This window comes from Setaria italica, chromosome II (assembly GCF_000263155.2).
Source record: "Setaria italica strain Yugu1 chromosome II, Setaria_italica_v2.0, whole genome shotgun sequence".
In the NCBI taxonomy this organism is placed as follows: Eukaryota; Viridiplantae; Streptophyta; class Magnoliopsida; order Poales; family Poaceae; genus Setaria; species Setaria italica.
Genome location: NC_028451.1, coordinates 46,895,589 through 46,917,703, shown reverse-complemented (window position 1 = coordinate 46,917,703; position 22,115 = coordinate 46,895,589). Strand labels below are relative to the sequence as shown.

The 22,115-nt window shown below is 48.9% G+C and overlaps 3 protein-coding genes across 4 annotated transcripts; 1 reads left to right on the top strand and 2 right to left on the bottom strand.

The window, feature by feature from the left end:
* Positions 1-2,747: 2,747 nt before the first annotated feature.
* Positions 2,748-4,037, bottom strand: LOC101770786 (probable carboxylesterase 18). Its single transcript, XM_004958439.2, has one exon. It carries the CDS (start codon positions 3,970-3,972, stop codon positions 2,950-2,952), a length of 1,023 nt encoding a protein of 340 aa, XP_004958496.1. The 5' UTR covers positions 3,973-4,037; the 3' UTR covers positions 2,748-2,949.
* Positions 4,038-6,631: 2,594 nt separating this feature from the next.
* On the bottom strand, positions 6,632-11,675 carry LOC101770092 (stomatal closure-related actin-binding protein 1). 2 transcript variants are annotated; one of them, XM_004958437.2, is made up of 13 exons: positions 11,500-11,675; positions 10,120-10,426; positions 9,779-9,907; positions 9,498-9,590; positions 9,028-9,168; positions 8,457-8,525; positions 8,235-8,318; positions 7,914-8,094; positions 7,716-7,832; positions 7,576-7,634; positions 7,312-7,446; positions 7,032-7,181; positions 6,632-6,956 (listed from the first exon to the last, which is right to left on the bottom strand). In XM_004958437.2, exons 2-13 carry the CDS (start codon positions 10,405-10,407, stop codon positions 6,918-6,920), a joined length of 1,485 nt encoding a protein of 494 aa, XP_004958494.1. In that variant the 5' UTR covers positions 10,408-10,426; positions 11,500-11,675; the 3' UTR covers positions 6,632-6,917. The 2 variants fall into 2 exon arrangements, with proteins under 2 accessions (XP_004958494.1, XP_004958495.1); XM_004958438.4 differs by lacking the exon at positions 11,500-11,675 and adding an exon at positions 10,604-10,774.
* A 7,154-nt stretch (positions 11,676-18,829) lies between these two features.
* Positions 18,830-21,874, top strand: LOC101769687 (probable mediator of RNA polymerase II transcription subunit 26b). Its single transcript, XM_004958436.4, has 9 exons — positions 18,830-19,713; positions 19,820-19,888; positions 19,980-20,062; positions 20,152-20,207; positions 20,324-20,445; positions 20,555-20,600; positions 20,697-21,001; positions 21,089-21,206; positions 21,393-21,874. Exons 1-9 carry the CDS (start codon positions 19,309-19,311, stop codon positions 21,524-21,526), a joined length of 1,338 nt encoding a protein of 445 aa, XP_004958493.1. The 5' UTR covers positions 18,830-19,308; the 3' UTR covers positions 21,527-21,874.
* Positions 21,875-22,115: the final 241 nt, after the last annotated feature.

Sequence of the window (22,115 nt, the reverse complement as noted above, 5' to 3'; positions counted from 1 at the left end):
GCTTCGGCCTACGGACCGTGTCAGACTTGGACTGTTCGCGCGGGGCCTGCGGTTATTCGCCCAGCCTATCTGGGCCAGCGGCGAAAACTGCGGAGAAACATGCCTCCGCGGTCCACCCACCACGCGACGCACAACCCCGGAGTTCCAGCCTGGGTCGTCCGCGTCGTCGATGCCATCGCGCGTATCGGCGGCCACCGTGGGTTGTAAGCAACTCGTTAAAAGGACAGCCGCAGCCCTCTCGTTCGCCGGCCGTCTGTCTCGGCTCGTGTCTGCCTTAATTAACTTGTCTGTTTCCTGAGATCTTAGATCTAGCTATCTACGAGACCGCCGGGGGCAGGTCGGGATGGCGGGGCGGGTCGAGGCCGGGTGAAGCTTTAGCGGACCCGTCGAAACCCGAACAGTAAACCCTCTCCGAACCCAAAACACCAATCGGGTGGAAATACTGTCCCGACCCTGAAACCCGTGGGTGCCCAAAACCCGACGGGTCCCCCGACACCCGTGGGCGAGGGGCGCGGCCGACGCGCGCGGCCGAGGGGGCGGCGGACGTGCGGCGCGGGGAGGGTGCGGCGGACGGGCGGAGAGGGAGGGGGTGGGGATGGACAGGCGGAGAGGGAGGGGGTGGCGAACGGCCGCAGAGGGAGGGGGCGGGGGCGGACGGGTCGCGGGCAGAGAGAGGAATCGAGGGAGAGGGAGGGGGCGGCGCTCGGGGCCTTGGGGACGAGGGGCGTGGGCGGTCGGCGTGGGCAGTGAGGGGCTCGGGCGGCCGGCGTGGGGTGCTCACGGTGAGGGTGGCTGGCGGCGGGCGCTCGCAGTGAGGGGCCGCGCAGGAGCCTGGAGACAGATTTGGGATGCGGTGCAGGGAGACGGATGGAGTGGGGAGTCATAGTCAAGGTTTTTGTTGGGCTGGGCTTAATTGTTGGGCTGAATTGTACATTGCGGGGCCCCGCGGGTCACCCACGGGGGAATTGTAAATCCAACCCCGCACCCGCCATGAGCCATGTTCCCGAACCCGAGACCCGCGAGGGGAATTACGGACCCTCCCCCACCCCGTCGGGTCTGAAATCCGCAGGTCTCAGGATCCAGACCCGCTCGATTGCCATCCCTACCCCGTACAATATTATTTGCATGTACCGTGCCATATGACGAACTCACCTGCATCAGAGGTCGAAGCTGAGGGCTCACCATCCGAACGGTGGATACCTAGCTACCTACCTTCAGGTCATATTACATCTACTCAAGACAAAAAAAAATATATAAGTCGTCTTCTACTATTTTAGAATGGATGATGCAATTTTCCCTAAAAATGATGTCAGTTTCAATCGAAGTACTGATGGATATTAAGCGTACTCGCTCTGTACGGTAATACAAGGCATTCAAACATTCAAAATTTATCCTAAAATATAAAGCATTATAGGCACATTTCAATGATCGCTCATTTAATTCTTTCTATAATTGACAAGGATGGTTGATCAGTGGACTATTACTAAAAATAAGTTCTTGTCATATGCAACTACTATTAACTTAGGGGTACATACCTCTTTTTCTACTGCTAATATTTTCTAAAATCTCTAGGGTGCCTTGTATTTTAGAATGAAGGGAGTATCTAATAATAATCTATTTAGAACTAGCTGAAGTAATGGTCCACATTATAGATTAGCTTGGAAGAGGAATGAGACTAACTAGTGTGGACCGGATTGAAGAGCTAGTCTCGTTCGTTTTCTGATGCAGCACTCTCTCGCGACATGTACGTACAACTCACATCAGCTCTGAGCTAACAGCTGATCACTTAGCTTATACCATCAGACACGTCCTTATTGTGTTTATTGAATTATGTCTACCCGCTGATGGACATGCCGTACCAGCCGTAGCCCACTAGCTTTGATGCTCTATCGTCCCGTTTCCAATCAGGAATTGGGTCCGATCACCATTCCCACTGTTCTAACTCGGCCTCGCTGAGGAGTCATATAATGCCTCCCCCGTGCTGGCAACGTTCAACCGGTGAACCTCATCAGGCGCCCCGCCCAGCCTTTTACCACCGTTGGTCTAGTCTTCGCTCGTTTAAGTTCAGCGAGAAATCTATCATTAGATCTGGTTTTACACCGTGGACTTAATAGGGCCGGTCTCAATGGAGATTGCATCAAAAGTTTCATGACTATTAAATAACATACCACATCGGTAATTTTGCTGACGTGGTAAGGTTATTACGAGGAGAGAGGGGAGAAAGTTTCATTATATATGAGATAAGTTTCATCACCATGAAACTAAGCAAGCAGTCTTGGTAACTGTGCCATAAATCTATGTATTGAGGTTGGTTACTGGCGTAATAAGGCTAGTCCCAGTGCAAGGTTTCATTGCACTGTTTTCAAGGATGCCACATTATCCCATGAGGTGTATTCTCATGAATGAAACGGGGAGTCCCAGTGCACAATTTCATTTCACGATTTCATAGGATGCCCATAACATTTAATTGTGAGGCATGTGATTGGATATGGTTAGATGAAATGAAACTCTATAGCCCCAAATGCAAGTTTCAATAGGTTTCATAGTTTTGGAAACAGTGTATACACAGTTTCATCCTGATGAAACTTCTTCCCTCTCTCACTTCATAACTACCATGCCATGTCATCACATATGCTAATGTGTCACCCTTTTTAATGTGCATGAAACCTCTATGAAACCCCCACTGGGATTAGCCTAAGGTATGGAATTATTCTGTCACGCGTGTTTAAAAAATAAGAATAGATGGGTTTATATAAATATAGTACGAGGATTTTATTATTTTTAACCAACGGAGGAATGGATCATACGAGGAGAGCACAGTGCACAGCCATAAAGGCAACCCGTGGGCCCTAGTACAGTACGATGATATTGCATGGATTTCACGTGGACCATTATATTCCACGTAAATCTCCCTGCATGCTGCCATGCTCCATACGGCGCGACGATGATCTAAACTAGCAATGATCGCTTGGACCTATGCTCGTCGACGAAGAGCCTCATGTCCTCGACGAACTTGCGAGAATCGGCGAGCTCCGGGAACGCGTAGAAGCCGTGGAAGGCGTCCGGGTACTCGACCACGCTCACCACCTTCCCCTTCCGGCGCAGCGTCTCCACGTACCTCGTGTGCCAGTCCTTGAGCAGGTCGAACCCACCGACCACCACCATCGCCGGCGGGAACGCCTCGGCGATCTCGACGCCGTCACCGCACACGCGCGCCGCCGGGTGGTCCCGCGTCGCGCCCTCCGGCAGGAACTCCCGCCAGTAGTGATCCGCCCGCGCGATCGTCAGTATGCGGCAGGCCTTGTCGAAGATCATCTCGGCTGCCGTCCGCTCCTCCCCGCCGAAGAATGGCTGGATCATGATGGCGCCGGCAAGGCGGAGGCGGAGTGGAGGCGACGCCGCCGACATGGCCGCCCAGCGCTGGGCCACGTGGTGAACCATGTTGCCGCCCGAGCTGTCGCCGGCGAGGAAGCAGCTGGAGAGGTCGACGGGGACCGGTGCCAGGTCGGCCGGAACGGCAATGCCGTCGAGGTATTGGAGCGCGGCGACGCCGTCTTCGTAGGCCGCCGGGAAGCGGTGCTCGGGGACGAGGCGGTAGTTGACGGACACGACGACGGCGCCCACCCCGCGGCAGAGGCGGCGGCAGAGCGTGTCGTAGGGGCGGGACGCGGCGGAGAAGAGCGCGAACCCGCCGCCGTGGAAGAAGACGACGACGGGGAGCGGGGTGGTGTCTCCGGCGGCCGTCGAGGGGGAGAACACGCGCGCCGAGATGCCGCGGGAGGCGTCGATGGTGATGTCGGCGGAACGGACCTCCGAGGCGTTGGGGCGTGGAGCCTTCTTGAGGTCGCCGATGGAGAAGAGGGAGCGCCGGATGCTGCCGTCCAGGCGGTGCGCGATTGCGTAAGCGGCCGTTTGGATGCTCACCGTCCACGGCAGGGATGGCATCCGGCGGACGCTGTCGGAGCCGGCCATTTCTTGCTATGCTTTGCTTTGCTTTGCTTGGGACTGTGCACTGATGCTCTACTCCTTGGGTGTATATATAGTAGTGTACTCGCGGAACCTTGTCATTGTATATATCGTTGCTATCTCCTTTACTACGAGAAGGTGATGTTATCCTTACCTAGTTACCTTGGCAATTGTCATTGTCTTGTTTCGATCTCGTCATTTCCTTGCCCGTACGTCTTGAAGATGACCTTGAGTCTCCGATTAAGCACATATGAAAAATCCGCCAAGATGCCAAGCAATGAGGAAAAAATGCCCGTCTTGAAGATGACCTTGAGCCTCCGATTAAGCGCACATGAAAAATCCGCCAAGATGCCAAGCAATGAGAAAAATTTCACTATGTAGACGCCGAGACATGCGCGCCTCCCCTTCAATTTTCTCCAATGACGCCGAGTCAGCTGCCAGAGCAAGTGCTCCTTTAACTTCACCTATGTGATCTGTTTTTCCACTTGCCTTTTTTATCTGCACCGACAACACCTTCAATGTACACCAGTCTATTCACCTATGATAAGTTTCTCCTTCTTCCAACAGGCAACACACGAGATACATCTGCACATGGACCAAGCTAAGTTGCCTCACTGTTGACATTGTTCCCTTACGGCTTTCAGCAGCTGAGCTCACTCGCCTCTGCGGCTCTGCCCACTTTCCCTTCTACTCCATTTGCGTACACTCTCTCCCTCTATTTTGAACTTTCTTTCCTTCTTAATATAAAGATACGCAACTCTCCTGCGTATTCTCGAAAAACAAATACACATTCTCTAGCTGTCAATATCATCCTCCGTACTCCCATGAGATCCTCTAGCTAGATTTGCTTGCTGGAGCAACGAAAGGAGGAACTCTCAAGTCTCAACAACAGAGAATGGCACCAGCTAGCGCCGCCGCTAGATTTGCAATGATATATATATAAAAAAATATTTCAAAAAAGGAAACCAGTGAGAGCAAATAATTTACCGAAGTACGTGTTCATTTGTTTCGGTGTCATCCTCAAACGTTGTTTTCTCTGCCGCCAGTCCGGTCGTTGTCCTCGGCATGGGTTAGCCAATTCGAGACGCGTCGTCGAGAGGGAACGAACTGACCCTGCTGGAGAGGCTCAGGTAGGGTGGCGCATTCTATTTCTGTGGCGTTGGCAGGTAGTAGCTGGTGGTGCGCGTTATGGAAGTGATGACCTAGAGACGTGGGCTTGCAGTTGACGCACAACCAAACAAATTAAATATTCTCTCACTCATAATACTTGTTGCATTGCATTATTTTGTTTGGCCTAGATCTGATCCTCTCTTTATATCTCCATGTCTAAAGCGTGCACATGTATATGACGCCATTGTCGCCATAATTAAAGCACACATTCCCTCTCTCCCATGCTAGCAGTGAAGAGGAATACATTTAAGTAGGGTAAGATTTTGAAGAAAAAAAAGTGGATCAAACTTGCAAAGTTAAAATAATAGCATGTATTATGAAGATAAAGAGGAGAGGCCAAATAACAGGTATTGTGAATTAGGGGGGGTGGGGGGGTTAATAATCAACAATATAAATGTTGTTTCAACAAATAATATGAATTGGACAATACAAACACTCTTTTTTTCGCATCGGTTGCTGCATACCTATCCTCGTTGCTCAACCTGTCTGAGTTTGCATTAATCATGTCTTTGCATTCACATATATTAGAGCGTTTCCATATGACGAACAATAGGTAGTACAATCAATAGATAGCCTGCTATCTATAGGATTTATCCATGTCAACAATAGGTGGTAGCACAACAGATAACATCTCTAATGGTCTATCTATAGCATGCTATTCAAATCTAATACGGTTCCACTAATAATATGTGTTAAAAGTTACTATATGTATGTGTGTGCGTGTGTGTCTATATATAGGCCTCCGTCCCTGAATGCCTAAATATAAGGCCTTCTGACATTTAAATTTTGTCCCAAAATAGAAGGACCTGTAGGTGTCAAATTAAGAGCTGGCCAATCGTAGGTGGGACTGAGCCCCTTGACATTGATTGCTCTAATCAAATCATGAGCTGGCCAAACAGGGGCGGCCCCAGCCACTAACTGCGCCAATAAAGAGCTTGCGCGACTTGGACTTTAAAGGATGAAAGACATGTTTTCCGGTTTAGTTTGTCCTAAAGTTCTCCGATGTTGTTATACTCCTAGTAACTGATGGAGTAGTACGTCTTCAAACAATTGTCATTTCAAGATGTGTGTAGTCAAACACAATTCAATTCCTGACAAGAAAAAGATCTCAGTAGGAGCCTAATTTAGTTAATTAGGTCATATAACCTTTATTTATATATGTGCCCTCATAATTTGAATTCGTCGAAAATTTTCAACTGATTTGATTTTTTACAGGTAAACTAAGAAATCTGGTTTCTCGGCAACAACCGGCGAGGAATGAAAACCCTGCATGCGAGTGGGATACATCAGGCAGCACAAGCATCCACCTCACATTCCGAGCTCAAACGCGGCTGCATCAAATGAATCAGACGGCCCGGTGCCCGTCTTGAAGGTCACCTTGCCAGGAGCCGCCTCATCCACGTACACTTCCACGACGCTGAGCCAAGTCCGACCCGGCCTACTTCGGCTTCGCGCCGGGAGCCCGGGAGGCACACGGCCCGTACCGGCAGGATGATGGCAAAATTTAAGCTTCCCCGTTGGGGAGATCAGGCAAACAAACACAGGCACATCAAGATTTATGGGTACTAGGAGTTCAGGGAGCAGAAATACACAGCGCTGGAGCCTGCAAGTACAATACAACTAGTGGCTAAACTGAAATCAATCGGTTGCTGCCAATGCCAGGCACTAACTATGCTGCTAAACTGAATTCAACTCCTCAGAGATCAGATCAGATATCTAACTACTGCATGTGCACGATGTACATTCCGGGAAGCTGTCATGCTTTCAGAGCGGGCTGCTCGTTACCACGGAGTTTTGTCCCCTGGGCCAGCAAGGATGATCTGCGAATATTCAGCCAGCAAAATTGGTCAGGGATCCGGCAATCTCTCCGATTCACAATGAGCTCGGCCACTTACATTGCAATCCATAGCGAATCTCCGGGCGAGCATGAGTGCTGAGTTGCGTTCTCTGGTTGTTTCGAAGCCCAGCACAAAGCTGAGCTCCTTTCTGGGTTGCCAAAAGATAGCTTGCGGGGCAGCATCTCCGCCGCCTCTAACACCACACAGCTGAAAACAGATGGTATAAATTAGATAGTACAATGGCCTGTGCTTCAGAACACCAGCTACCTACGGTGAGTGATCCGGAAGCAATCTCCTCTGTACACTTCAAGTGCTGAAAGTGGTTCCTACGGAATACCTGCAATGACGAGGAATAGAATTCCTTTGCAACAACCGATGCTCCTTTAGCGAGTCTCATCCGCAGTCTCCCAATGCAAAGAACGTGAAGAGAATCTGCAGGCTGAGCAACTCCATTCACTTGAAGAACAACGACCTACACCATGAGGGACAAAATGGTAAGTAAATACATGATGGCGTCGCATTTTTTGCATTCTTTTCAACCACGCTTTAATACAGATTAAAACATGGTACCAAAAAAAGGACAAGGAATGCCCAACCGTACATTATACTCGGTTTCAGGATTCCTTATAAGAGCCTCCACATAATCAGCCAATCCTGCAGCTGCTTAACAGAAATAATGTTACCAAAGTCACAATTATGAAAGCAGCTAAATATGTTACATAACCCACCAGGAAAACGTACCAGGGTCTACTGGACCAGCAGTCTTTGCGATTGAGATTTGACCACCAAATGTGATTTCAGCTTGAATGTACCGCCCAACATCATGTGGTTCTGGAGCATACACTGGCTTTGTAGCACCTAAATGTTTAAGCAGCAACAAGTGTGAAAAATCATGATGTCTAGATTATAAAATATTTTGTAGGATGAGAATAGTTCAACCTGAAATGATTTCTTTCTTGCTTCCTTCAGGTTGTATGCGAAACCACTGGATTGAACCATTTGAAAAATCTACAGATGCATTGTCCCGAGCGACTATGTGCAACATTGAACCTAAGGTTTCAAGACCTTGTAACTCATACGAGGGCATATCATTTTCTCCAAATAGTTGGTGTAGCTCCAACTGATATGAAAGCATAACTAGAAATCAGTTAACAGCATTAAAGTGAAATTTGAAAAGTAAGACAACTGAACTCCACAAGTTTGCTAAACACACGCAGAATAATATGAGCAGTTTGATTTAAATGGATTTAAAATGCATACCTCTTTCAAAAGGTGAACATAATCTGAGGATTTTTCAGCAAGTTGATCACGTAGAACTTGAATCTCGTTTTCGATGTCCATTGCCTAGACACATATTCAGAGACTTGAAATATATTTGGTACTCTATAAAATCCATACGTAATCAAGGAAATGCACCAGATGTGGAAAAATACAGCTTGCAGTTTCAACTGTAGTGTGGTGCAGTAAGCATTTAGATTTTACCTTGCTTGGGCAATGCAGCATTTTCACTCTTCTTGCTTCTTGAACTTCCTCCTTCAGTTCATTCACATCCTTAAGAGATTGCAAACAGGAAATGGTTACCATATATGCACATTTCAGCTGGAAACATTTTTTTTATATACAGCTGGAAACTGAACAAACTGCCGATTAGAAATTAAATCAACACTTAATACCTCTGAACAGCTACAGGTCAGGGGTTTCAGGCTAACAATTTCAGTTAAGATAAACATAAAAAACAAAAAATAAGATGTCAGAGAAGGCATGTGCGTAGGTAAATGATTATGGCAAACACAAAAATTAATTAACTGCTTTAGGTCACCATCTGATGTCAATACTCTAGCGAATTCAGTTTGCCAAATATGGATACACGTCTAAATATAGTGGAGCAGAAAGGTCTATTAAGAAAAAGGTTGAACTATGAGAGGACAAGCATATGAAAAAGTAAATAGGGTGAAGTGGTTCAGTGCATGTGTTGTGTTCAATGTAAATATGCAATGGATCTACAAGTATTAACGAAAGTAACACAATATTTCCATCTTTAGATATCACTAACCTGCTTCCTAGTTCGTTGAGATACATTTTCTTCCTCTTCAATTGCTAGTTGAACTCTCTGAGCAGAACCTTTAGCACTTTCCATCTCCACCCGAGCATTAGCTCTTTCTTCATCAACAATTCTCTTGGCATCTTCAGAAGCCTATGAGCAAGACAGAAAAAGAGCGGTGCTTGAAAAGATTGAATAAAATGTTGAGCCTGATGGTGATAAACAAAGCTCGAGTGTGCTTCCATATATGCAGATGCTATCAGAAAAATGAAATATGGAGAGTGTTATTTAGTTATAAATTAAAATTACAAACAGCAAATGCTGAATAGACCACAATACTAAAAACAACTTCTCACATGTATTAGTAATCATAAAAACTCTCTATTTATTGGTATCCTAATGATCACATCTCCTGTTAATAAAAAATTCAAAGGATGCATGTGCTAAGCTATTGCCTACCAAACTATCAATTCTGAACTCACCAGTTTCAACGAGGCTGCTATTTTTGTAACCTCTGTTTTTTGCCGAAGCAACTCATCTTCTCTTTTGGACAGCTGAACTGCTAAAATATCCACCTATGGAAAGTACAGAACTATTAAGGTGTCCACAAAAGGATACGATTTTAGAACATAACTTGAAATTTTATTTGAAAAAAAAGAGATGGGGAAGTTAAACTAGCCATCAAATTCAAAAGTAAATAAACATTGAGGAGCAAAAAAAATTCTGGCAGTATTCTAAATATGGTTTAAAGGAAGAAACCAACCATAGATAGAGACTCCTCAATTTCATCCCTATTTTTGCCTGCTACTCTACTTCTCAGCGACTCCAATACATTTTTTAGATTCTTCAGAAGGATGTCTCGCTCCAATAAAGCTGCATGTCTCCATTTCACCTGCAAGTTAAAAGCAGTAAATTGGGGAATACAAAAAATATATTTTTAATCTGGCATGTATTTATAGTTTATAGTAGAACCTTAAAATATAAAAAGATTATTCATATAATGTGGAAGCTCAGGATATGTAAACAACTCGTAGTATAGGCAGTTCCAGTGAATGAACCAATAGTTAAATAATTACCAAAGAACTGAACAGCTAGAGTCCAAACCTCATTAGACAACAAGGTGGCTGTGTTAAAACCCTTCTCAAATTTCATGGTGAGCTCACGGACTGAAAGGCGCTGATGCTTATCAAGCAGATCTGTTGTCTCCTTGGCAACAGCATCCTTAAGAGATGGCATTTCTGGGCTATCTGCCAATTTGATAATAATCCCATTTGAACCATTCTTGAAGGTAGGGAATTTATTTCTGATGATGTTTGCTGGACGCAGCGGTCCCGACCCAAAGAGATCGCCAAGCTTCTTCCGTCCAAAATCAATAGTCGAAGCTCGAGTCATCTACAAGAGATCCTCGACCCTGATTGCAGAAAAGTGAGCATTAGTGCACCAAAGTATCAATTCGCCTAAAAAAGTATCATTTGTATGGAACGACAACAAATTGACACCACAGTAAAAATAAAAATGCGGAACCTGAAAAAAGGAACAAAAGGTGGAAAAAGATGGAAGAGCAATTTTACAGAATACAAACGTATACCTGAATGCTTGTGCTAGTAGGCCAGTACCGACCTTATGGAATCACATGGACCCGTAGTATTGCCCAGTGCACACTAAACATGAGTACAAATCCGCACTAGAAGCAACTAAATTCAGGAGAAGCAAGTAGTGTTGACATCATGTGCCTTGAATTCCACTCAAAAGGACAGTTAGATAGCACGGAGTGCAAACTTGTCCACGAAATAAGGAGGACTTCCCTGTACCGCTGTACGAACGTACAGTTGAGTGGCCAGTGGAGAACTTGTGGTTTGTTAGCCAAAAATGGAGTACTACGATGACTGAAAGCGAAATTTTAGCATACAAGAGCGACAACTGATACAAGTAGCAATTGCAAACAGACACCTGTAGGCCCTCTACAAAGAAAACCCAAGAAAAATAACGAAGAGAAAGCAACTATTGAAACACATTAAATTTTTATTACCAATAAAACTACCGAGATTGGCTTTCGGGGAAAAAAACTACCACGAAAATCCTAGCTAACTTGAAATCCACTGTTAGTGGACTCCCGGCACCGAATGGATTCATAGCTTCATACGAATTTCTACGCGGTACCTCTGAGGCAACCAACACTGAACGAAGTACAGCCGTATCACTCAACCGTTGGAAACTATTTCCACTTTTTTCCTCTCTCCTCTCTGCGCGCTAACCAGCCAACGGCTCCATGGAAATGCGAGCACAATGCAACTGAGTAGCACTTGCTCGCAAGGCGGGGAGAAATGGGGGGCAAGCAAATCACAGCGAAAGGTCGGATTGCGCAAAGAAACTATTCGGATTTGACTGCCCCCATCAACGAAACGGAAGACCAGAACAAAACTAGAAGCTCTATAAGAACAGGCGGAAATGGGAATCCACGGGACCAAGCCAGGGGCTCCTTACCAACGCAAGAGAGGAACCAGTCGTGGCTCGGGTGGATCCGCGCTTCCAGCGTCGGCGGAGCGCAGGAGGAGAAGCCGGGCGGGGCGCGGAGAACTTGGAATGAGAAGGCGGGAGGAGCGCAGGATAACGAGAAGAAGAAGAAGAAGCAGGCTGGCTGGAGCAGAAGATCCGGCGCAGGTCTGGGCCGGGCGGGTCAGTCAGGCCAATGCGATACGAACCGGAAAGGGACAGCGCGCCCGCGCCACGGCCCGCGGAGCGGACGCAGCACCGGGGCAGCGCCGGAGATTCCCTCCCGGGGTGCGGCGGCCTCCGTCGGATCCCGATCGGGTGGATGGGAGTGGCCGGTGGGGGGAGCGTCGGGAGAGGTGGTGGTCAGGTGTGCCCGGTGATGGCGGGCGGCAACGTGGCGTGGGGCCAGGCGACGGCGATGTTTTGTCACGCTCCTCGCGATCGGGCACCCCTGTTTGAACTCTTTTCTTAATGGCTCCAAAGCCGTTGGGACTTTGCACATCACTGAATTTTTAGCTTCCTTTTGAATTTGGACCGCCGGATCTTCTCTCTTTTTCTCGTATTATCATCGTTCTACTACAGAAGCTGAAGAAAATGTGATGAGCAACAGTCAAGTGATGGAGCTAGAGCTAGCCAGGCGCATGTTTTACATTACTGCTTTGCTTCCCCGGTTTCAAAGGAAAATGACGCTGACTCCTTGATTTTTCCTCAGCTTCTTAACGTAACACCCATGTGCTCGGTTTGACTTCAAGGGCGATCATTTCTTTTTCGTTTTCTGCGAGATTCTTAAGATGGGTTTTCCCGGAACAGCGGGACATGTAGGATGGTATACGCAAATTCGCCAAGCTCTAAACAAATCGGTCACGGACAAGTTGCGCCATTGCGTGTGACGTGTTCTCCATGTCTAACTAAACTATCTCTACGCCGCAATTAATCCGTTCATGGCACATCCACATCACGGGGGTGCATTAACATGATTGCAAGGAGGAAGATAAGCTAGTTTAAGCGCCTCTAACCCCGACCAACGTGGTGCCTAGCTACCAGCGTAGCCGTTGCTAGTAGTGCACCAGCCGTGCATGTTACTACTACTCGAGCTGCATGATTTGGGAGCAGTCCCTGTCAGCAATGTCTACCGCTAGGCCGCCATCATGTATGGAGACAAAACTGACGGGGAAATAATCTATTCGGTTCACGTAAAAAAAAACGACGGGAAAAAGGGATTGCAATCTGTACTTAAAAAAAAGGAAGGGGGGGGGGGGGGGGGAGATTGCAATTGGTGGCATCATTAGAGCATCTCTTGCACGGGAAGACATGCAAAACGCTGCATGCTGCTGCTGCCGAACTCACTCAGTGTACGGTGCAAAGTCCAGATGAACATCAGTGCCGGTAGCATATTTGGTGACCAAAGCCCATGGCGGCTAGTCTTGGAGTTTAATTTCAGCAATCATGTGCACAGGAGGACACCAGCTGGAAAATGCCTTATCATGGCAAGAGAGAATGTGAGGCCAGTTTGAAGCTGTGGCTTCAGCTGAAGCTCTATCAAACAGTTTGGTAAAAAAACAGTTTTACCTCCAGAGCACTAGAGGAGCTGGAGCCGTTTTATGTGGAGAAGCCGGAGCAAAGAAAAGTGGCTCCTCCAACTCCTCATTTTAGAAGGAGCTGCAGCCCTACCAAATTAGCCCTCAGAATAACAAATGCTCGAAGAAAATTTTCCTTTATTGAATTGGCAGATGTTCCTTATCCATGGAAATTTACTTATTCAGTTCTCTGCAATAGGCGGCCAGAGCAGAACTGCTTTATGCGAGTTGTTACCAGAGGCTCCAAAAAAATTCGCAGAAAGTGATGAACTAACTGATAGGAGATTGTGCACAAGGGCCGACAGAGTTTCGTCAAGATCCTAGGTGCTCAATGCAAGGCGTGCAAGTGAGCTGACGACCCATTCAGCATTCGAGTTGGTCATAAACAATGACAGAAAGATTTTGCGTGGAATGCGCACCATGTGCTTTGTCTGATCATCATGTGACCGAGTCTGGACACAGGACACCGGGCACTGCGTAGATTCTCATGTTTGTTGCTTGATTACAAATAGACGAGACGAAACTACTCGTCCATCATGGAGGTACTGGGCCGCAGACCAAACTTGAAAACTGGAAAGCTAGCCCAAACAAATTGCATACATTTCTTGTTTCGTTGTCGCTGGGCCCTGTGGGCTGGACCAGTCGCAGGGTCCTAGCCATCCTCCCTCCTCACTCCTGGGCCAAACAAATAATACAACTCTCCATCCTCCCTGCCTCTGACTCCTCACAAAGAAAACGAGAGAGACGCAGAGGAAAAATTCTACTACTAGCAAAGGAGCAATAGGGTCAATGGCCACGAAGGAGACTGTTGCTGCTGCTTACATACCGTAGCACGCAAGCAAGCAGCAGCGGCAGTTTCAAACAGCCAGGTGACTTTGACGAGAGAGAAAAAAGATTTGGTCTAGTGGAACCAAAACTTCCACGCACATTTTCAGAGAAAAGAAATTAACAGAGAGAAGAGAGAGAAAAATCACGCATCCCGTTTGTTCCAATCAAACACAAGAGGCACTCCAACCTGCTCTAAGGACCTGATCGTTCCAAAGCCTCTGACAAACTGATACACTGTACAATTGGGAGAATGGGGGAGTGGATCGTCAGAAGGTGATCCGGTTGGACGGCACCGCGGAAAAATCTGGGAGCACTGAGCTCCTCAGCCGCAAGCGAGCGGGTGCCCAGCTGTCGAGCAGAGGGAAGGAGGGGAGGGGGGCCTTTCGTTGATTCCCGGCGCACGGCGCGTCGCCGTCGGTGAGTCACCACTCACCACCACGGCCGCCCAAACCGGCGGACCAAACAACTTGTGCGTAGTTGTGTGGGCTACGTACGAGCTCCGCACGCCGCGTGCGCGCGCGCGTTCTCCATCCCGTCACTTCACCCATCCCTGTGCGGCCTGTGGGCCAAAGCCCCTTTCTGAGATCATCATCTGAAGGAAATCTCAGCCACCACGAGCCACGTCTCGGTTGCAAGCAACGAGCGCAGCAAAACGGGGCCGTGGTAAGTGCTGGGGCTCCCCGACCTGGGCGTACGTCTCGCTTTCTGAGATCATCCTCCGAAGGAAATCCTGGAGCGGAAGAGAACGCTCGCTTTCTGTTGTGGGTGAGGTGGCGGTGCCAACATCCAGTCGAGTCGAGTCGAGTCGAGTCGTTAGTAGTTGTTGGTTGTTACTACTACCGGCCATCTACCAAAGTCGCGGTCGCGTTCGAGCGCTCCCGTGCAAGCTGCCGCTCTGGCGCGTTTGACCGCCGCGGAGGTGAGGAGGCACACGGTTCAGGTTCACGATGTCAGCAGCAACGGAACGGAACTAACCAGGACGCGGGAGCTGCGGAGTCTGTTTGGGAGAACCGAACGGGACGGTTGCAGGCACCAGGCAGGAACCCATCCCACCCTGGGTGGGATATTTGAGCAAGGCAGCAGCTGCACTGCATGCACAGAGGAGAGGACAGAAGCCTTTCGCCCTTTCGGCTCCACTGTAGCGGATGTATGGTCCCACGGGGGTCACGCGGCACGGGAGTACGGGACGCATGTTCCTCATCCCCCCACGCACTATTCGACTACTAGATCGTGTCGCCCCGTGCTACTCCTCCCTTGGTTCTACGAAACCCCGGCCAGTGGTCTCGGTGCGGGGGGAACAGCCCACGCCGTCGCCGAGTCGCTGATGCCCTGGACGGACGGGGAGGACGCCAAGAAAGCACACCCACCGGAGTCCATACCACCCCGCCCGTCCTGCACACCAACCACGTGACGGAGACGGAAAGTGCGAGCCAGCCCGCCCGCACGGCCGCACCTGGTACGCCGCGTGCGCCCGGCACAGCACCGGCAGGAAGGCCCGCAGCCCGCCCGGTCGACACGGCTGGCGACTTGGCTCGCGGCGACCCGGTCAGCAGGCCAGGTCGGTCGCGCCGCGCGCTGCCAGCGAGCGAGCGAGGCCGAGCCCCGCTGACGGAAGGGAAGATCTCCGCGCGTTCGTTCCCTTGGCCCTCGGCGGCGGCCGCAGCACGTGGGGACACCACCGGCCTGGCCCCTGACACCCTCCGTCACGTGTGCCGGGGGGCGGGCGCTCGAGCCCCGAGTCGCCCCCACGTCGTCCGTCCCCGACCCGACCAACCCCGCGGCCGCTGCTGGTCCCACGCCGAGTCCACGTACGCGGCCGCCCTACCACGCGGCGCGGGGCGACACCAAGCACGCCGCGCAGTCCTCCTGGGCGCAGGCGGTGACATCACCACGGCCCAGCCCTCCTGGGCGCTCTGGCAGGTTCTTGGCCTAGATTTGGCCGCAGCACCCGCCATTTCTGGCTCTCTCGCCGAGCTAAAAAAAGCTTCGCATTTGACGAGAGGAGCTTCGCATTTGACGAGAGGTCGGGGTCTTTGGATGTTGGATCTCCTAAAATTCATATCACATCGAATATTCGGAGGCTAATTAGGAGGATTAAATATAAGCTAATTATAAAACTCACATCGAATATTCGGAGGGTAACTAGGAGGATTAAATATAAACTAATTATAAAACTAATTACACGAATGGATGCTAATTCACGAGACAAATCTATTAAGCCTAATTAATCCATCATTAGTACATGTTTACTGTAGCATCACATTGTCAAATCATGAACTAATTAGGCTTAATAGATTTGTCTCGCAAATTAGTCTCCATCTGTACAATTAGTTTTATAATTAGTCTATATTTAATACTCCTAATTAGTATCTAAACATTCGATAGAAATTTTAGGAGGGAATTAAGAAACAAACACCACAGCACCCAGCACCCAGCAGATCGACTGCGTTTGGGAGGTGGCTGCTGGCTGTACACCACTCGTGGGCTCGTAGCATCGCTGTTGGCCTGTTGCACACAGCGTCGCCCATAAATCGCTGTGAGCAGTGATCGCACTATTCCGAGCATGTCTACCGTAACCTGGTGGTGCAGCTGCAGCCTGCCCTCCCAGCAAATGGAAAGATCGCGTGCGCGGACTGGGACTGGTGGGTGGGTGGATCCAGTGGGATCTTCTGCTCCAACAGAAACAGCAATTGAATCAGCCTGATCGAACAGAACTACACCACCACACAAGGCTCTGCGCTCTGGCCAAAGATTTGATCAGGCCAGCCATAGTATGGCCGAAGATTTCGTACCCTTCAGTTTGTTAATGGACCGTCAGCATGGCGGATTCTCTTTTCATTCTTCAGCTCGGCAGATTTGACCGGCCCTACATCATCCCGTTCTAAATTTCCCTCCTCTTTTATTCCTCTTGTCGAGTTCATTCGAGTCAAAAGACGGAACACAAAGTCCATGATGCTGGCACAAATACGCGAATATTTTACTACTTGATTGTAGGCGGGGACGCATGGGAGAAGAGAACTTTGATGGTCAATTCAACAAAAGATGGTCCGTCCGCCATGATTCTACAGTCGTGTTCCTTGACTCCGTTTCCCCGCCGGGGACCATTTTGTGCGAGTATGGAGTGCCACTTTCCCGGTTTCTCCCGGCCATTCGTCGAACACCGCAATTCGCTGGCAAATGCCATCTCCTGCCACTGCCAACTCGCCATGGTGCCGTGCGTTCCTTCCTACCTCAATGGGTGATACGAATCAAGCTTACGGAACAACGGGAATCATCTTTGCTTCGGAGCATAATTCGATTTTAACGCCGTGCGTAGTTTTTTTCTTCCTTAGGCCAACTTTGGTGGGAAATCTTGTGTTGGTGTTTCTAAAAGTACCATGTACTATGGAGGAGAGTATTTAATTGATGATTGACGTTGTCATTTTGTTCATTGTTTCGTGTTTGTTGTTTTATAGGCAACATAAGCAAGCGAGCGAACGTTTCTTCTCTCTTTTCATTGCATCTTTTGCCGCTCCCATGAAAATTTCTGACACGGGCCATTTAGAAACAATAGAAATCAAGCGCCCGTGCATATAATCGACGTTGCCTCTCATAGTGCTTGCCTTCCACGGGCTCTAGGAGATTATCAACCATTTTGGTAATTAGTATTCCCTCCATCCTAAATTATAATTTAGTTTTATTAGATTCATAAATTTTGTTTGTGCATTTGGATATATCGTAATCCTAGATGCATAATAATATCTATGCACCTAGAAAATCCAAAATGATCTATAATTTGGGACCGATGGAATAGTAGTAAACCGTTCAATCTGTAGAAATTTCTAGCAAGTGGTAGAGTTGCGCTTGTGCATTTAAGGAAAGAAACATATTCCAGGATGAGAGCATAGGAATAACCAAGAAATTAAGGGAAATGAATTGATGCAATCACAAGTGCTTTAGGAGATGCTTAACCATTTTGAATATAAATCAGCCCTCCCCTATCATAATGGGAAGTTGATTTTATCGTGGATATGGTAATTTACCCCAACAATACACTACTTCGATCATTAATTACCATTGCAATTCGCATTAATATTTCATAAAAATAAAATAAAAATAATGTTCTAACATTATTTTTAAGATCTCAATTGGGCTAAAAGACAACTTGTCTAGGTTTTAATCTTTGACTTAGCGCATGTGGTCCTATTTGGTAAATTGTACCTTCAGCTATAGGTGGTAACGTACCCGACAACATTAAGACCCACGCGTGTATTGAGAGTTCAACCAATATACCGGTAAATCTACGATGTATATATTTGTAGCCATCATATTTATGTAGCAGAATTTATCTTTTAGCAAATTATTAGGTCACACAAAGACAACTCGAACCTACTACACTTATTTTTCAAAAAGGAAAAGATTTCACAAGTCCAATAATGCGTTGCTTTGATTTGTACAGCTACTACACTGTTCTTTCATTACTTTTTGAAATAATAGTGATCATATTTGTCAACTTATCCTCTCAGCCGTAGGTAACGTACTCGGCGACATTGAGATCCACGTGTATTGAAAGTTCAACCAACATACCGGTAAATCTACGTTTACTACAACAATTATGTATTTGTAGCCATCTTATTTATGGAGCAGAATTTGTTATCTAGCAAATTATTAGAAGAGGTCCAAGCTGAACCTACCGCACTTTTTTTCAAAAAAGAAAAGATTTTGCCAGCCCGAGCTGGTGCCACGCGCGTGTGTGCGCGTAGATTATTCGGCGGCGAGCGCGCGCGCAGCGTTGCCCACTAGCGCTAGGGCAGGGCCGAAACAAACAGAGCCCGGCGCGGTGGCGACACCGCTACGTCCACGCGGCTTTACCGCTTCCTCCTCCCCTGCGCAGCTGCGCTGCTGCCCACGGCACCGCACGCCCACGCACCCGGATTGCGGCGCTGCGCTCGCGAATCCGCGAGCAATCGCAACAGCCACCGCAACGCCACCCGCCCCGACCCCCTCCTCTCTCTCCTCCCGTCGTCTCCTCCCTCTTGTGGGGGCAAGTCGCGAGGGGATAGGCAGATAGGCACAGATAGACAGGACAAAGATCAGAATTAGTCACGCACCCAGGAGGAGAGCCAGGGGGGAAGGGAAGAGAGAGCCAGACAGGGAGGAGGAAACCTTTCTTCTTCCTCGCCGCCTTCTCCTTTCCCGGTCTCGTCTTCCTGGCTCTTGTTCTTGAATCCGCCAGCGAGTTCTTGAGTCCGAGCGTGGCAATCTACGTCCTTTTCTTCGCCTGTTCAGGACCCGTGTAACCGAAGGACTCGATCAAATCGAATTGGAAAAGAACGTAAATTTTAATCTGCTAGGGGTGGGGGGAAGGGCGGGCGGTCTTGGCAGGGGGCGAGGCGGGCCGGCCGGTTGATCGGCGATGGCGCCGCCGTCGAGGGACTACTGGCTCGGCTTCTTCCGCGGCGCGGGGGACAGCATCTTCGACGCCATCGACGCGGCCATCACCGTCGCCGCGTCCGACCACCCGGGCGCCCTCCGCGAGCGCCGCGACGGCATCGCCGAGCGCCTCTTCACCGCGCTCCTGGTGACCGGCGCCACGGCGGCGGCCGGGGCGGCCGCCGTCGCGGCGGCGGCGGCGGGGACCCCCGTCGCGGGGGCGCCCACGCCGGCGCAGCTCCACCCCGAGGGCGCCGCCAGCGTGCCCAGCCTCTGCAGCTCGGACCGCGCCGAGGCCATCACCGACGACGGCGCGCCGCGCTGCGACGATCCCGTCCTCGCCGAGACCGAGCGCATCAAGGCCATCCTCCTCAACGACCAAGAAAAGGTCCCTCTCTTCCTCTCGCTGCGCTCCATGTCGTCGCCGCCGCCGTTTGTACCGCCGGTTGCTTACTGGTAACTAGTACTGAATCTTCTCTGCTCTCACGTTCCAGTCGGAGGCCGAGTTGTTGGAGCTGCTCCGGCGGCTGCAGGAGTTGGACCTAGCGTTCGACACCTTGGATGTGAGCCGCCACCGCCGCCTTCGTTGATGGATTACTCGGTGCTTAATTCGTTCATGTGTTTAACCAGTGTTCATGTGGATTCCTTTGATAGGTTACTGCGATTGGCAAGGCTGTGGCCAACTTCCGCAAGCACAGCTCCAAGCAGATTCGGAACCTCGTCAGATCGCTCATCGAGTATGTCTCCATCTGTATCATTCGGAAAGCGTTTGCATGATGTGTTCTTCCCTTGGTTCTGTATGTTGACATGTTTTGTGTGACTCCAGAGGTTGGAAGCATACAGTTGATGTGTGGATTGCTCGCCGCCGAGAGGCTGTTGTAGGTAGGTAACAAGCAAAATTAGCTCATCATTCCAAGTTCTCTACTCATATTCGCCTAACAAGGCATTACTAGTGCTGCGCTTGAGTTGTTGGTTAATGGTTCTGCAACAATTCACAGACCAAACACCTCAGTCCATGGGCCCTTCCAGTTTGGAGCAGGAGGATCGAGGGGTGGCTTCTACCCCCATGGACGAACGCGACCTTTTCGCAACACTGAGCACTACCATTCGGCTGTCTGAGGTATTTGTTTTATACACACAGAATCAATCAATTCAGCGTCTATGATGGTGCAGAAACTTTGCATGGTTCATGGTATGATCTGACACTGCTCCATCTCGGCATTCCTCAGGAAAACCAAGGTTCCAAGTTCTCTGATGGAATGGATGATGATGGAAGTGAGTGATCGATCCTTATCAGTCCCTTCCCTCCTTAATTATTCTTGACTAGGCATTTGTATTTATTATTATCTTCCTTTTGTGAATTCAATACAGGCGTCATGAACAATTCCGGTAGGGACTGTGGCCAGCAGTATCCGATCAACCAAGAACCAGCTAGAAGGCCTCCTTCAATGGGCCAACTGTATGATCCAGAGCCGTATTGGAGGCAAGAACAACCTGCAATGAAGCAGTCTCGGCCGCAGGAACTGAGCAATGGCCAGAAGAAAGAGCAATTTGTTGCTGAAATGCTTGCAAGACCCTCAAACGCAGAGTTAGGCCCTGGGAGACCACAGGCAAGGCCTAGGCAGCATCAAGAGTCCTCACCAGCTCAAGGCAGGCCACAGTCGGCTTCGTCTGAGGTGAGCATTTCGTGTTGTCAACAAACTGTACATACTTATTTGATTGCTGCAAAGTTTGGTTTGGTCTGAATTTCGGTTGATGTATAGAAACCGCCAGCCCACCATGATACAAACTCTGTCCGAGCAAAGCTAGAACTGGCCAAGAATGCGAAGCTAGAGGCCACTAAGAGAAAGCTTCAGGAAGGCTACCAAGAATTTGATAATGGTATGCATGCTGCCTTGTCAGTAGATTTTTTTTCTCTCTTCTCATTGTTAATCATGGTGTCCTTGATGCATCTGGTAGTGAAAAATATTTGATCTGGGCATCTTTCTTCCTGATTGCTACATCGTGCTACTTGAGCGATTATGTGATGAAGTTTGATCCTGAATTCTTTACTTTGCTCCAATGCAGCTAAGAAGCAGAGAACCATACAAATGGTGGATCCGCAAAATCTGCCGAAGCAAGGGAACAACCGGAATTTCCAACCTAGTGGCAAGCCAAGGAATAACAGCAACATCAACAGCAACCGGAATTGGTCAAGATGAGGCACCAATTCCATTGAGCAGCAGTGATCATAGATTGCAACCATCAAATCCCCTTGAAAACTTCATTCTTCTCCTCTCTTTTTTTATTTATCATCGGCTAAATTTTTAGTCCAGGCCAGTACATAAACAGCAGCAATAAGGCTTGTTTCAGAATTGCTCACAGTGCCCCAACAGACACTTCCCCAGAGGAGCATTGCATGCCTGCATTCTCTGACCTTGGTCACCAATGGCTGGTCCTAGTGTTTGTCAAACCTGTAAAGATACGATGCTGAGTCCTACTACCAATTCTGATCTTGAGCTCCGAAATGGGTGGTTTCGCGCCTCGGTCGCGACTCAGGGTGCTTTCTACTACGCTGTCATCGGAATGAGGATGTTCTCTGCTTGCTTTGGCGCTGCGCCCTGCTTTTCAGACTCGAGTGCCTTTTGGGGGCCTGTCTTTTCGCTGAATTCAGCGTAGCTTGTCCCCTGCAACTGGAACTGCTAGGCATCGTCGTTCTTGGCTCCTAGTTTCACCATGGCAGAACTGCATGGAGACATTGTTTTTTCAGGTAGAGAAAGTGTCATAGGAACTATACTAGCGTTTGTTGCA